We start from the raw sequence: 15,710 nt of genomic DNA on the forward strand, positions 1-15,710 counted from the left end.
TCACCTTCCGCCATTTCCCCTCCACTGTAAAAGCCTTTTCTTCTCTGTTTTATGTGAGATAATTTCCCCCATTCTACCTCTCCATTTCTCCTTCTCCCAGTATAATCCTCTCTCACCCCTTAATTTTATTCTCCAGACATCACCCATTCATCTTCAACTCACCCTGTGCCCTCTATCTATCAATCTATCTACTCATATAATTTTTTCCCTCCAACTACCCTAATACTGACAAAGGTCTCATGAGTTACAAATATCATCTTTCCATGTAGGAATATAAACAGTTCAATCTTAATAAGTCTCTTATGATTTCTCTTTCCCATTTACCTCTTCATGTTTCTCTTGAGTCTTATATTGGAAAGTCAAATTATCTATTAAGCTCTGATCTTTCATCAAGAATGCTTGAAAGTCCTCTATTTCACTGAATATCCATTTTTTTCTCCTGAAGGATTATACTCAGTGGTGCTGGGTAGGTGATTCTTGGCTGAATCACATCTCCTTTGCCCTCCGGAATATCATATTCCAAGCCCTCTAGTCCATTAATGTAGAAGCTGCTAAATCCTGTGTTATCCTGATTGTGTTTCCACAATACTTGAATTATTTCTTTCTGGCTGCTTGCCTGAGAACACTGGAATTTGGCTACAATATTCCTAGGAGTTTTCCTTTGGGGATCTCTTTCAGGAGGTGATAGGTGGATTCTTTCCATTTCTATTTTACCTTCTGGTTCTAGAATATCAGGGCAGTTTTCCTTGATAATTTCTTGAAAATGAAGTCTAGGCTCTTTTTTTGATCATGGCTTTCAGATAGTCCAATAATTTTTTAAATTATCTCTCCTGGATCTATTTTCCAGGTCAATTGTTTTTCCAATGAGATATTTCATATTATCTTCTATTTTTTCATCCTTTTAGTTTTGTTTTACAATGTCTTGATTTCTCATAAAGTCACTAGCTTCCAATTGCTCCATTCTAATTTTGAAGGAAGTATTTTCTTCAGTGAGCTTTTGGACTTTCTTTTGCATTTGGCCAATTCTGCTTTTTAAGGTATTTTTCTCCCCATTGGCTTTTTGGACCTCTTTTGCCATTTGGGTTAGGCTATTTTTTAAGGTGTTATTTTCTTCAGTATTTTTGGGGTCTCCTTTAGCAAGTTGTTAACTTGTTTTTCATGATTTTCTTGTATCACTTCCATTGCATCACACCCCCAGCCCAGCTGGCTGATGCACTTCCTCTTTGCCCTGGCCAGTCCAACCTTACAGGCTTCTTGGGCTCCTCACTGGTTGCCAAGGGGATGGCAGAGCTCACAGCAGCCCAAGGCTCATTGAGCATGTTCATGGCAAAACTGGGGGCTTCCCAGTTTTTCCTCTACTTCTCTTACTTGCTTCTCAAAATCCTTTTTGAGCTCTTCTAAAGCCTGGGACCAATTTATATTTTTCTTGGAGGCTTTGGATGTAGGAGCTTTGACTTTGTGTCTTCTGGTTGTATGTTTTGATCTTCTTTATCACCAAAATAAGATTCTATAGTCTGAGTATTTTTCTGCTGTTTGCTCAATTTCCCAGCCAAGTACTTGACTTTTGAATTCTTTGTTAAGGTAGGGCTCTGCTTCCAGGGTGGAGGGTGTACTGTCTCAAGCTTCAAGGCTTTTGTGCAGCTGTTTTCAGAGATACTTTTAGGGACCTGTAAGTTTTCAGTTATTCCAAGGTGGTACGATCAAGGGTGAAATGTTTACTCCTTTCCTGGCCTGTGCTCTGGTCTATGAGTGACCACAAGCACTCTTTTCTGCCTTGGAACTGTGAGGAGGATTTTCTATGCACCACCACTACAAGCTCCACCACGCCAGCACTTCTCCTCACCCCAGGACCACCACCCAGAACTGTGACCCAGATCCAAGCACAGTCAAAGCAAGAGAATCCTGCCTCAGCACCAGCAAAGAGATCCCTGCAATCCCTCTCTGATCAGTCACTCGATTTAATTCTGTTAACCCTGAAAATACCAAAGAGCTCACAGAGGTTCTGCACCAATTGTCAACACTGAAAAATAAATTACCAAAGAACCTTAGAGGTTATGGAAAAAAAAAAAAGCTTTACACCAACATCAACTCTGAAAAATAAAATAAATTACCAAAGAACTCACAGAAGCTAAAGGCAAAAAGCCTTCTTTATTCCACTGGAAGAGGAAAACTTGCTCTTGGACCAAGGAGACCCAAGGCAGCCAAACTAAGCCTTGATATGTAAAGACAAAGAATCAAGAAGTGAGGTGCAACAACAGCAGAGAGAGACAACAGTAACTCTGAGACAAGGTTTGCCTGGTGACAAAAAGTCCATTCATAGTAAGGCTTCATGACCAAGATGTGGTTTCTGCTGGGGCTTGCCAAGATAAATGGATTTTCCTAGATTTTTCCTCAAATAGGAAGTGGTTGTTGAGTTACAATCTATGTGGACCATTTAGGAACTTACAATAATTTCACTTATGTAATGACAATACACCTGTGCTCCTATCCTGCTGTGAATCTGTCTCAGTGAAGCCTTCCATTGTTCTTATACTAAGCAATCACAAAAGTCAATTCTCCGTTGTGAGAATGCAAAGTCAGTGCTGTGGGGGTGGAGTCAAGATGGTAGCATTTTTTTGCCAAGTTTACCCAGCATACCATCTCCAAAACAACCTAGAAGAAGTATTACACAGAATTTGGATTGGAAAAGCCAGGAAAAAATTCACAGTGAGTTATTTTTTCCAATTTAAGGAAGCTTAGGAAGGTAGAGAGAATTCTGCGGCACTGGAGTGAGGGCTGGCCTGGAAAGCCAGCACAGCTGCAGTGGAGGCAGGTACTAAGAGCATTCTACAGCCCAGGAACAGAAAGGCAGCCAAGATAGAGCACAAGGATGGGAGCCCCAGGGCAAGAAAAGATCCCAGAGGACCCCTGAATTAGCACTGGGTCCAAGAACAGAAGTCATCCAGAAGCACCGTTGCCCATCAGCCAGTCCCAGATCCAGGATGGAGAGGAACAGTGTTAAGGGAGCACTGTGCCCAGCTGAGTACTAAGCAAGGAACAAAACTGAGGAACTTCCTCGTGTGTCACCGAGCCCAGGAACAGAGTAGTAATTCTTTTACCTTTTAGCCCAGCATATAAGTCTGCAGTGGTAAAACCAGCACCAAGAGAGTAAGACCAAAGGAGAGCCAGCAGATCAATTGCTCTGAACCTACAAACCTCCCATTGGCCTATCAGGGAGTGAGTCCATCAGCAGTCTCGTGATACTCAATGAATCACAAGTCAACAGACCTAATTTGCAGAGCTCAGATATGAAGGGCATTGAATAGACGACCTCTCCTCAGACCACACCACTTAGGAAGCACTGAAAACTTGCAGGTCCTCAGACTGGGCTGTGAAAGCACAAGAGGGAATTAAAGGAAGGAGGCTCAGGCCAGACTTCCCTTCACATGAGAAGTGAACAGAGCCCAACACTGATAGGAATTCCATAGTCAAGAAGTAAGCTGAAAGAATGAGCAAATGAAAAAAGATCTTAACTATAAAGAGCTACTACAGTGACAAGGAATCTTGATTCAAATGCAAGAGACAACTTGAAAATATTGACAAGCAAAGCCTCGAAAAAATGCAGAGAGGACACAAGCCAAGCAAGAAGGAGACTTAAGAAATGAGTTAAAGGAGGCATGAAAAAGTATTTTTAAAAAAAGAGCTATATAAGAAAGATACGAAAAGAGAATTAATCATGTTGCAAAGTAGGTACAAAACCTCACCAAATTAAAAAATAATCTCCTTAAAAATTAAAATTAGTCAAGTGAAAGTTAACCAATAAAATAGATAAACCATTGACTAATTTGATTTAAAAAGGGGGAAAGAAACCCAAACACAGATCTCCCCAGGTCACACTACTTTATGAGCACCAAAAACAGACCCCACTGAGTTGTGAAAGCATCAGAAGCTCATCATAAAAAGAAGTTCACTCAGACATTCCCTACACTCCCAGAGGTGAGCAGAGCTCATCTCTATCATAAAGTACAAAGTCAAGAAATAGGTTAGGAAAATGAGCAAACAACATCAAAAAGGAACATGACCATAAGAAACTACTATGGTTACAGGGAAGCTCAAGACACAAACTTAGAAGACAATGGCCTAGAAACATCTTCAAACAAAGCTTCAAAGAAAATTGGAGATTGGAGAGAAACACAAAAATAATCCTTAGGATAGTAAAGAAAAAGATAAAAAAGAACCTCCCAAAAAAGATTTTAAAAATCAAGAGCAGTAGAAGAAAAATCAGGAAAAGAAATGAGAGTAATATAAGAAAATAATGAAAAGAGTATTAACAGCATGGTAAAAGAGGCACAGAAAAATACTGAAGAAAATAACTTCTTAGTAATAAAAATTGGTCGAGTGGAAGCTAATGACTACATGAGATATCAAGAAACAATAAAACAAAGTTAAAAGTGTGGAAAAAATAGAAGTGTGAAATATCTCACAGGAAAAACAATTGACCTGGAAAAAGTAGATCAAAAAGAGAGAATTTAAAAATTATTGGACTACCTGAAAGCCATGATCAAAAACAGAGCCTAGACATCCTATTTCAAATCATAAAGTAAAACTACCAAGATATCTTAGAACTAAACAGCAAAATAGAAATTGAAAGAATTTACCAATTACCTCCTGAAAGAAATCCTTAAATGAAAACTCCAGGAATATTGTAGCCAAAATCCAGACCTTCTAGGTCAAAGAGAAAATACAGCAAGCAGCTTAAAAGAAACAGTTTAAATAACACAGAGCTACAGTTAGGATCAAGCAAGTTTGGCAGCTACCAATCAGTCAACATTTATTGGGCACCTACTATTCACTGGTAATATAAATAAAAACAAAAGACTGTCCCTGCTCTCAAGAAGCTTACAGCCTCATGGGGAAACAACATGCAAACAAATATATATAAAGCAGGCTCTATATAGGATAAATAGGAAATAAATAACAGAGAGAAGGTAGAAGTAAGATGAGTAAAACCTCAAAAAAAGACTTAGGTTAGGTACAAAGTCAATTAGAATGTCTGAAAGAGATGAAGAAAGAGTTCAAAAAAGTTTTTTAAAATATTTTTATAGAGAAAACTTCAGGAAAAATAGGGAAAGAACTGAAAGCTATGGCAGAAAGAATGAGAAAGGGAATTAATAGCTTGACACTAGCAGTATAAAACCTTGCCCAAGCAACAAACTCTCTGAAAACTGGAATGGACCAAATATAAGGTAGTGACCCCATGAAACAATAAGAAATATTAAAACCAAGTCAAGAGACAGAGAAAATGGAAAAGCTATCTCATAGCAAAAATAATACCTGGAAACAGATTGAGGAGAAAAAAAAAATAAGACTGGAGTCTTTGAAGTCCATGAAGAAATAAAAGGGATCTACACACCCTATTTCAAGAAATCATAAAAGAAAATGGCCCACATCAATTAGAACCAGAGGGCAAGGTGGAAATATGCAGAATTCACCAGCCATCACCAGAAATAAACCCCCAAAAGAAAACTCCCAGGAACATTATAGCCAAAATAGAGGGTTCCCATTTCAAAATAAAAATATTGCAAGCATCCAGAAAGGATTCAAGTACTGAGGAACCACAGTAAGTAATCACAATTCCAGAGAACTAATAATGAAACATACTTGCCACTCCTGATAGAGAGGAGAAGGACTCAGAAGGCAGAATGAGAGATTTTTTTTTTCAATATGGCCAATGTAGAAAGTTGTTTTGATTGACTACGTATGCTTGTAATGGATTTTGTTTTTCTTGGGTTCTCAGTGTAGAAGGTTTGGGGTGGAAAGAGAATAGAAGGCAGATTTTGGCTGATTGAAACAAATGGAATATAAGCATATTTTAAAGTTCACAGTCCTGAGGTTCAGAACCTCTTCTAGAGGAAGCCTTTTTGGCTAGAACCTTTTACATTGCTGTCTCTTCTGGAATTTCTTCCCATATGTCTTAATGGTTCTGACCCCAGGAAGTTCTCCCTCACCCTCAACTCTTTCCTTGCTTCTAGTTTTCTTTTCTTTTTTTACCCAAACAAACTTACTACCTAGAAATAAGAGCTGGTTACCTTAAAGGTGATATTTAGCCTCTCCTTTTGACTTAGAGCATCTTTCTAAATTCCAAACCTGGCCTTCCCATGCTTTTCTGAGGATAGTTTCTGCCAGAATACACTTAGTGTAATGGAAAGATGATTTGAAGCTGGAAAATTTGAGTTCAAATCCAGCTCTGCCTCTTATTATTGCCTCTGTGCGATCTTGGGAAAGTCACCTAATCCCCTCTGGGTCCCAGGTTCCCCACCTGTAAAATGAGTTGGATGGACTAGGTGTTCTCCTCTTACATCATTTCCACTTCTAAGTCTATGATCTTTAAAACCTGCTGCTCCTAGTGCTCCTCTGACCAGAGACCTGCTTCTAGCTCCTTGTAGAGCTGGTATATCAGACAATCCCAAGAAACACTGAACATTTCCAACTTTCTTTGGCTTTCTACACCAATTTCCCTATTAGTTTGGGTTGCTGACTCATTTCTTAAGTTTCTAAACTCAAGACAATAGTTGTCTAAAATCCAGTCTACCTATATAAAAAAAACACTCTGCATATACAATAATTAATAACAGTTCCTTCCTCCTCACTCTTACTACCAGTAAGAACAGGACTATAACGTCCTATTCAATTTTATAGTTTTAAAATGCTTTGAGGTTTGAAATATTTTCTTAAGTATATTCTGTTTCTTATTAAATGAACTGAAAAAAGCAAAAGATGAAATGACAAGTTTCAGAAATTAGTTGTGCAACTTCCACGCATAAAAGACCCTTTAAGCTTTCTGTAACTAAATAAATGATGCAACATATTATTAATGTGTCCCAGGAATTTCAAAGGAAAACCAAAGTGTAACTATTCATTTCTGGTCAGTTCTAAAACTTTCTAAATGCAAAGAAAGGTATTGTCCTTTCTAGAAATGTGGCACAAGATGAGAACTCTGATATAGATAATCGGTTTAAAGAAATAGTGGTCCAGAAGTTTATAATTCTTATTAAAGATGCCTCCAGATGAGAAAGTGAGGCTGGTGACCTTGCACAGCCCTCCTCCCTCACTTAAATACAATTCACTTGCAAATCCTGGTATCATCTTCCTGGTGTCCTCATCCTCTTTGAGAAGGAAGGACAAACAACAACCTGTGAGTAGTCCGAGCTGCTGCACTGGGGACCCAGCTGGCCAGTCTCAGTTGGGCAACTCAGCTCCTTCTGTCCCTTCCCTTCTTCCCCTCCTCCCTCTCCTCTTCTCACCTCCCTTTTCCCTCCTCTCTCCTCCTTCTCCTACTCCTCTCCTCCCTTTCTTGCCTAAGAGGAGGTTATGGTATTTGCATTTGTCTTTTGTAAAATTTATTTTTACTTTAAAATTATTGATATATTTTGCTTTAACACAACCACCACTTCACAACAAATACCCCTGACCTCTCAAAAGAACATTCTTACCAAAATGGTTATTTTGGAAAAATAATGAGATGTCTGAGAGTGTGCTGAAGCTAGATCCAACCAGTAAGAGTTTGTTAAATTTTCAATGCAAATATTTATGCCTCAGAAATTAACAGGGGCAGCTAGGTGGAGCAGTGGATAGAGCCTTGTCCCAGAGTCAGAAGGACCTGAGTTCGACCCTGGGCAAGACATTTAACCTCAATTGCCTAACCAAAAAAAAAAAAAACAAAAAAAAAAACAAAGAAAGAAAAACAGAAAAGAAATTAACAAACACTACAAATTAGGGCTTGATTTTTTTTTTGAGTGTCTGGGCTTAAAATGACAGAGAAAATGATAGTAATGTATATTAAGCTTGATATGTGTGCATTTTTTTCTGGAGAGCCTCTGTTAACCAGCACATACCTGAAACCTGCCTTTAAGTTGCATAATACTTTCTTTTCCAGTGCCAAGATGGCAGAGTGAAGAACAAACCCTCTGAAGCCCTCCCAAATTTCCCTCCAAACAACTAGAAAACTGCCTCAGAATTGATGTAGGAACCCAGGAGCAGCTTAGCAGCCTGACAGGAAAAGTCTGTCTCACTGGGATGGGAGGGGAGGGAGGTCCAAGAGCAGCAGCAGCAGCCTCACAGCAGGGGGGCCTGCAGCAAGGCTCCAGGGGCAATCCCTCATAGAGGTCCCACCCTCCTGAAAACCAGGAGACCCCACAATAGCGACCCCACTCCCAGCACAAGCCAGCAGTAAGAGGCCTTGACCCCATTGCAGTAGTAAAGGCACTCTCCAGGGCCTGCCAGCAGAGAGACCATGTTTCCATAGCAATCCAGCTGCAAGGGCCCACAGTTGGATCAGGTCATCAGCTAAACCCCACACCCAGGTGAGGCCAAACATGGACTCCCTATCCCCAAGTACAAGTCAGAAAGGTAGCCTACCCTCCAAAGAAAGTAGGCAGGGAAACCCTGAAGCTCATGAAAAGTCAGCATAAGTCCCAGAGCCCCATGCACTAAAGAGTACCAGATGCAGAGTAGCTACTTAATAAATCCTTGTTGTTTGATTGATTAGTTTAGACCATTTTTCCCCAATACTATTTTTGATATGCAAAAATGGCTTTATTTTAGGTTAAGGGATGTCTAAGAAATCCTTAAAAAAAAAAGACTCTTCCTAATGCACCTCTTTCATGTGAAATATTTTTTCCATTCATCCTTCCCCTTCTTACAGTGCATCCTTCTTTCTCACCCTTCTATTCTACTTTCAAGATCACTCCAAACTAATAGACTCAAACCTTTGCCTTCTATCTAGGCCCTAATTATTTTTGCCCTAGTTATTGCCCTAATTATATCCCTTATGATTTACTGCTAATGTTTTTCTATTGGGTTTTTTTTTAAATTTTTCCCTTGAATCTTATGTTTTTATATCAAATTATTTATTCAGTTCTGCTCTTTTCATTAGGGATACTTGAAATTTTTTTTCTATTTCATTAAATGTCTAGTTTTCCCATGTAGAATTATCCTCAGTTTTTCTAGGTAGATTAATCTTTGTTGTAAGCCTAGATCCTTTACCTTCCAGAATATCATATTCCAAGTATTTTCCTTTATAGTGGTAGCCGCTAAACCTTGTGTAATCCTAACGGTGACTCCACAACATTTGAATTCCTTCATTCTGGATGCTTTCAATATTTTGTCCTTAACCTGGGAGCTTTGGAATTTGCTTATATTTTTGAAAATTTTCATTTTGGGATTTCTTCAGAATGTGATTGGTGGAGTCCTTCAATATCTACTTAGTCATCTGATTCTGAGGTATCTGAGCTGTTTTCCTTTATGATTTCTTGAAGGATGAAGTGTAGGCTCTTTTTTAGTGATAGCTTTCAGGTAGTCCATTAATTCTTAAATTATCTCTCCTCTTTTTTTCTCATGTAACTTATATAACTTATGAATTATTTCATATTTTCTTCAATTCAGTCTTTTGACTTTGTTTCCTTGATGTTTCGTGGAGCCATTAGCTTCCACTTTCCCAATTCTAATTTTTAAGGAGATATTTTCTTTGATGAATTTTTGTATCTCTTTTGTCATTTGGCCAATTCAGATTTTTAAGGAGTTATGTACTTCAGTATATTTGTGCCTTTTTAAAAAAAATTATGCTGTCACTTCTTATTTCATTATTTTCTTAAATCCCTCATTTCTTTTCCTAATTTTTCCTATCATGCTCTTTTATATTTAAAAAAAAATTGCTCTTAAAAAATTCTTTTTCGCGTTTCTATGATTTTGTTGGGCTTGTATCCAATCTTTGTATTTCTTTGAGGCTTTGCTTGTAGATGTTTTTAAGTCATCGTCTTCTTCTTCTGTGTCTGTGTTTTGTGCTTCCCTGTCACCATAGTCACTTTTTATGGTCAGGTTCTTTTATTGTTTATTATTTTTCCAGCCTATATCTTGGCTTTGGTCTTTATCTTAGAGTGGGCTCTGATCACCTCTTAGGGTGTAGGGAATGTCTGGCCTGATTTTATGTTTTTGTTTTTTATATGAGCTTGTGCTGTTCTCACAGCTCAGTGGGTACCTGTAAGTTTTCAGTGCTTCCAAACTGGTATGATTGGGGGAGAGGTCTGGTTACTGTTTTTCTGTTTTGCACTCTGGTCCTTACACAGGTCCTTACACAGGTACCCATTTCCTCGTGACTACATCCATTCTTCTCCTCCCTGGAGCTGCAATTAGATTTGGATAAGGGGTGACAGAGCTAGAACATGGCACATTCCTAGTAAAGGGATCCCTTTGGATCTCTTCCTGAACAGGTGATAAATCCCTTTACCATCCCCAGGAGCTTGACTTCTCCTTCTGTTGCCACCCCCACAGCTCACAGTGAGTACCACTTCCTCCATGCTACAGTTCTAGCCAGTTCTCACTCTAGTATCTGCAAACCTCTTTTTTCAGTCTTCCTAATCTGCCCTGGGCTGCAAAAATGACCCAGTGTGTCTTTTGTTAGTTTTTACCACACAGAATTTTGATTTTTTTAAGTTTTTTTTTTTCTGGTGGAGAAGTTTGTTGGGAAAACTTTGCAAAAATGTTTGATTTCACTTCACCATCATGGCTTCACAGTATTTAATATCAAGTGAAACTTTTCTGAGTACTCATTAGGAGAAGAAGGCAGATTTTGAAGAGTCGAAGAGTCTAACTAGTACTTCTCAAGCTTGGTTGTATGACAATCTATTTAGTTTCCAATTGTCCTAGGTAGTGCCACACAATTCTCCACAAAGCTAATTTCATTGTACTTAAACTAAGAATAAAAAGATGTAGCTGGGGTTTGGGTTATCTTAAGTTGTGATTTTGCAAAATTAAATAAAAGGATATAGAATTAGTTTTGAGTAATTTATGATGGTGGAATGAGAAAAGACTCTCTTGGGCCTAAGAAAGTACCACCTGAATTCACAGCATATTTTAAATTTCTCCTGTGGAGCTTCATTTATTTAGCTTAAGGCTTCATTTCTTCCTAAAATCCTGCAGGTAGGGTAGGTAGCATTATTCTTTTCTCTATCATAACAGTTCTCAATGTAAATGAGTTTGTCACTTACAGGCACATCAGAGGCCCATGACTAGCTTCCCTATTTTTTCTACTTTCAAGAAGATTGTCAAAACTGAAGGGATATTATACTACATTAATATATTGAGATTCACATTGACAATGTAGAATGAATCTAAAGGGAAATAGCTCAGGCTAGGCAAAACTTTTAAGTACATTTGGTTATTTAACTATCACTTATGGGACAATAATAACTCTGAAATTTGTTAATATATTATCTTCTCAAGGAAAACCTTTCAAGAGGTGAATGGGGAGAAAATAGAGACTTTTTCCAAAAGATGAGGACTCTAGTTTTCAAACATCTTAAATGGGGCCCCCATTACATCATTCCCTACTCTTGTCCACTACTCTCTTTATGAATGCCATAATTCATTTTCCTTATAAAACAGTGTACTCTTTTTGCAACTTTCATCCATCTGATCCTGAACCTGTTAAGTGGTCCTCAAAATCAGAAAGCTCAGTGCTCTAGAAGTTGAAAGATGTGGGTTTTAATCCTTCTCTGCACTATGACCTTAGACAAGTTGACCTCTGTGAATATTAGTTCTAAATCCTTGACTTCATTATTGATTATCTATGACTCAAGTTGTTTTAACTTCTCTATGTCTAAGTTTTCTCACCTGTCAAATTGACACAATAATACCTGTCATGACTACCTCATGGGCTCGTGTTATGGATCATATGAGGTAATGCTTATGAAAGTACTTTGATAACTTTAAATTATTGCACAAATACAAGATACTGTAATTGTCACACCTCTATTGTACTCTTCCATATGTTCCACAGTTCTCTTTCCCATATGTGCTATACTTGTGTGGTTCTTTATCCTCACTCACATGGTCTTTTCATTAACAGTTGAGGTCCAGTCCCCTGCCAAAGACCTTCACCCAAAGGTCCAGTCAAGTTTACCATGTTCCAATCTTTGGATTTTATCATCACAGGAAGAAGACCACTGGTCCAGAGCCGAACATATACCCCACTTTATCAGGAAAAAAAAACATGTCATTACCCCTTTCAGATCAAAGGATCATGCCTGTACCCTCATACTAACCATGCTGAAAACACAGTGATAAGGCCACAACCATGGCCTCATAGGCTAGGTCAGGACAAGAGTCAAAACAGTTAGCTGATGTGGTCCATGGTCAAGAACAATACCTGATCATTACCACACATAGGTCCCTAGACCATGGTCACTTCTACCCGACCTTCAAATGTCCAGATCCTGTGTCTGTGGCTCCTCCAGGGTCTGATTACAATACTAAGGCCGTATCTACACCATCATCACACCTTGAGCACCAAACTATAACCGCACCAGGTACCAACCATGGGCCTACAGCTCAACCCAGAGGACTAAACCATAAGGTCATAACTCCATGTGTCTTATTCCAATTGGCCTTTTGCCATCAGGCCTCACTGACACTAGAACGAAAAGGCCAAGCCAAAGCTATACCTAGGTCTGACCACAAGAACTTGGCCCCAACCACTGGAATAAGTAGGTGCTCAGTGTCTGTCTGAGATTGTCCTGAGCTCTGACCACCAGCCACACATCCACTGAGCACAGACCATATCAACATTAGTTGGTTTTAGTCCTAAAGTCAGAAAAGGAACTTCTTCAAAATGTGAAGGAGTTTAGGACTCTATTACCCCTTCTTGGTTGTAATTGCAAAGAATGTGGCTCAGGAACATCAACACCTCTAGCCGGCATCATTGGGGGCCCCTGAGTACTAGCAGTCTAAATTATGACTGAGTGTCTCCTGATAGGAAGAAAAACATGAATGACTGAACAATATATATAGAAATGTTTTTGTCCTGACTCAGTTTACTTATCAAATACCTTCTCTGCAGGAATTGTTCCCCTCAGAGATGGCTGTAAGGCTAGTCATCGGGGGAAAGGGTTAACTCCTAAAGTTCTTGAGCTGAGTTGCTGAGTTATCTCTACTAATGTATGGGGGGAAGTGGTGACCAAGGTGGTTTGACTTGCCCAGAACATGGCTGCATCCTGTCTGTCCCTCAGAGTGCTGTGCTGTTTCATCTAGGATGCTTGCTTGCTTCAGCAATGGCGATTTATCCACTATTGGTATTGATGATGGTGGTATGAATGGCGGGCCCCTTCCATCCAGGTGTTGTACCCCTAGTCCATTGTCTCTCTCTTTATTCTCCTAACCACCTAGTAGTGGTTCTGCTAGGCCAAGGATGTGTACAGTTTAGTGGCATTTGGGGCATGTTTTCAAATTGCCTTCCAGAAACGTGGGACCAACCCATAGTTCCACCAACCATTTATTAGTGTGCTTTTCCTGAATTCCCTCTAATAATTATCATTTTACTTTCTGATCATCTCTGTCAGTCTGGAGGATAGGAGGTAGGACCTCAGAGTTGCTTTAATTTACATTTTTAAAATTAGTGATTTGGTGCAATTTTTTGGATATGGCTATTACTAGCTTTCATTTCTTCCGTTGAGTGAAATACCAAAATGATTTTTAGAATGAAAATATTCCCTGTTAGTTACAAAATATAGGTGATTATTTACAAAAATATAGAACTCCCAGATAATTGAATAAGAAAATGTTTTTTAAATCTCTTACTTGAGGAGTGTACAATACGTCATTTCAATGAAGAACATGCTAATTTGGTCATTCTCTATGTCAAAAGAGAAATGAACAAATCCATATTTTGCCTTCTTGTCTTCTCCTGAAAGGCCCATCTTTAGTTGTTGCTCCCTTGCAAGAGATTGAGACCTTGAGCACATTCTGGGTCACCGCTGGCAGGTTCACGTGCAACGTGTCCTTGGGGCTGGATGGAAGAAACCCACACAATGATGTCCGGGGGATTTCTGCATCCTCAGAATTTACAACCTGTGATGAGAGAGGGAAGAACTGGTCAATAGAACTGTTTCAGCATTCATCCAAACATTAGCCCCTTCTCCTGTATATAGAATGCTAGTTGTTTCAGTCAACCCAAATGACAAAAGAAAGATTACTCATTGTCAGATAAAAATGATTTGACAGAAAAATGGTTAATTTATTTGATACAAGAACACTAAGACAGATGTGGAACTCCTAAATCCTGTGTATTGGCTGTAACTGACACGATCTCTTCTAGTTCCGTTAGACCATTTGGTTAATTTGTTGTTGTTCAGTCATTTCAGTCCTGTCTGACTCTTCATGACCCCATCTGGGGTTTTCTTCAAAAAGATACTGGACTGGTTTGCCATTTCCTTCTCCAGCTCATCTTACAGATGAAGAAACTGTGGCAAACAGGGTTAAGTGACTTACCCAGGGTCACACAGCTTATAAGTGCTTTAAGGTCAGATTTGAATTTTGGAAGATGAGTCTTCCGGATTCCAGGCCAAGCACTCTATGCACTATGGCGCCACCTAGCTGCCCTGGTCTTAATTACTTGAATTTAAAAGTTGATTTAAGAAAGCAGTCTATACTGCTTGCCCCAGCAGTTTTGTTTTCAAAATCTCATGCACTGGGGGTCTTGCCTTATTTCTCTTGATATCACACTCACCATCCAAAGGTTATCCTCACCCATTATCCTTTTTTTTTGATCATACATTTCTTTGATGCTATCCCTGACTGGATCTTCTTCATAGTTCCCTATTTGCTGTTTGTGCATGTTCTGCGAGGCTCTCTGAGTGATGCTACCCAGATGTTCCATTGTGGCATTGAGGTGACTCAAGTTCTCAAAGGTTATGCCATGTTGTCAATGCTTTAAATACAATCCTATCCAAAGACTGGATATGTTTTCTGAGGGCTAGGCTTCCTAAAGTACAGAGAAACTTATTACCTAATGGCACATCACTTGGTAACTGAATCTGGTCCATGAAACAAAGAACAGGAAAATTCTTCACATACAGGTTGAGGCACAAAATGAGGGTAAGAGGAAGTAGGATATTTTTTAAGTATTTGAGGAAGAATATAGCTAGTTGTATAGTCATTTGACTTACAGCTTTTGGTAGACTTGGTGGAGGGAAATCTCTGGAAATAGTTCTTTACGTATTTTTGTCAACAGCTCAAAAATAAAAAAAAAATAAATTAAGTACACAAATGGAAGAAGACATAGGATATTTCCAAAAGGCAAAAATCTTTGTTTTTCAGCTATCTCAAATGAACTTTCAACTTATAGCTGTGTAAGAAACTTTATGTGTGTGTGTATGTGAGTGTGCATGAGTGTGTGTGTGTATGTGTGTGTGTACTCCAAGTTCAACTTTATGATCCTCAGAACCAATATGTTATAGTGAGAAGGAAGGAAGGAAAGAAGGAAAGAAGGAAGGAAGGAAGGAAGGAAGGAAGGAAGGAAGGAAGGAAGGAAGGAAGGAAGGAAGGAAGGAAGGAAGGAAGGAAGGAAGGAAGGAAGGAAGGAAGGAGAAAGAAGAGAAAGAAAGAAAAACAGAGCAAAGGGAAGGGAAGGGAAAAGAGGAAACAAGCATTAAGAACTTTTTGTGTGCCAGGCAGTGTGCTAAGCACTTTACAAATATCTCATTCCTCACAATAATTGTGGAAAGTAGGTGATTTTATAATCCTCATTTTACAGTTGAGACAGAAGTTAAATGACTTTCCCAGAGTCACACAGCTAGCTAAGTGTCTCAGGTCACATTTGAACTCAGGTCTTCCTGACTCCAAGCCCAGCAGTCTTATCCATTGTGCCACCTAGCTATCTCTAAGAAGGGTACTGGTCT

At 39.0% G+C, this 15,710-nt stretch overlaps 1 protein-coding gene across 1 annotated transcript in view; it reads right to left on the bottom strand.

Moving 5' to 3' along the window:
- LOC110203546 (uncharacterized) overlaps positions 1–14,689 on the bottom strand; it is a 41,548-nt gene extending 26,859 nt beyond the window's left edge. Inside the window, exons 1-2 of the mRNA XM_078146132.1 lie at positions 14,540–14,689; positions 13,704–13,881 (exon numbers count right to left, since the gene is read on the bottom strand). Of these exons, the coding sequence (XP_078002258.1) occupies positions 13,704–13,881; positions 14,540–14,689 (328 nt within the window). The remainder of the gene's footprint in view (positions 1–13,703; positions 13,882–14,539) is intronic.
- Positions 14,690–15,710: the final 1,021 nt, after the last annotated feature.

Source organism: Phascolarctos cinereus, unplaced genomic scaffold (genome assembly GCF_003287225.1).
Source record: "Phascolarctos cinereus isolate Bilbo 61053 unplaced genomic scaffold, phaCin_HiC Scaffold_726;HRSCAF=1367, whole genome shotgun sequence".
Lineage (NCBI taxonomy): Eukaryota > Metazoa > Chordata > Mammalia > Diprotodontia > Phascolarctidae > Phascolarctos > Phascolarctos cinereus.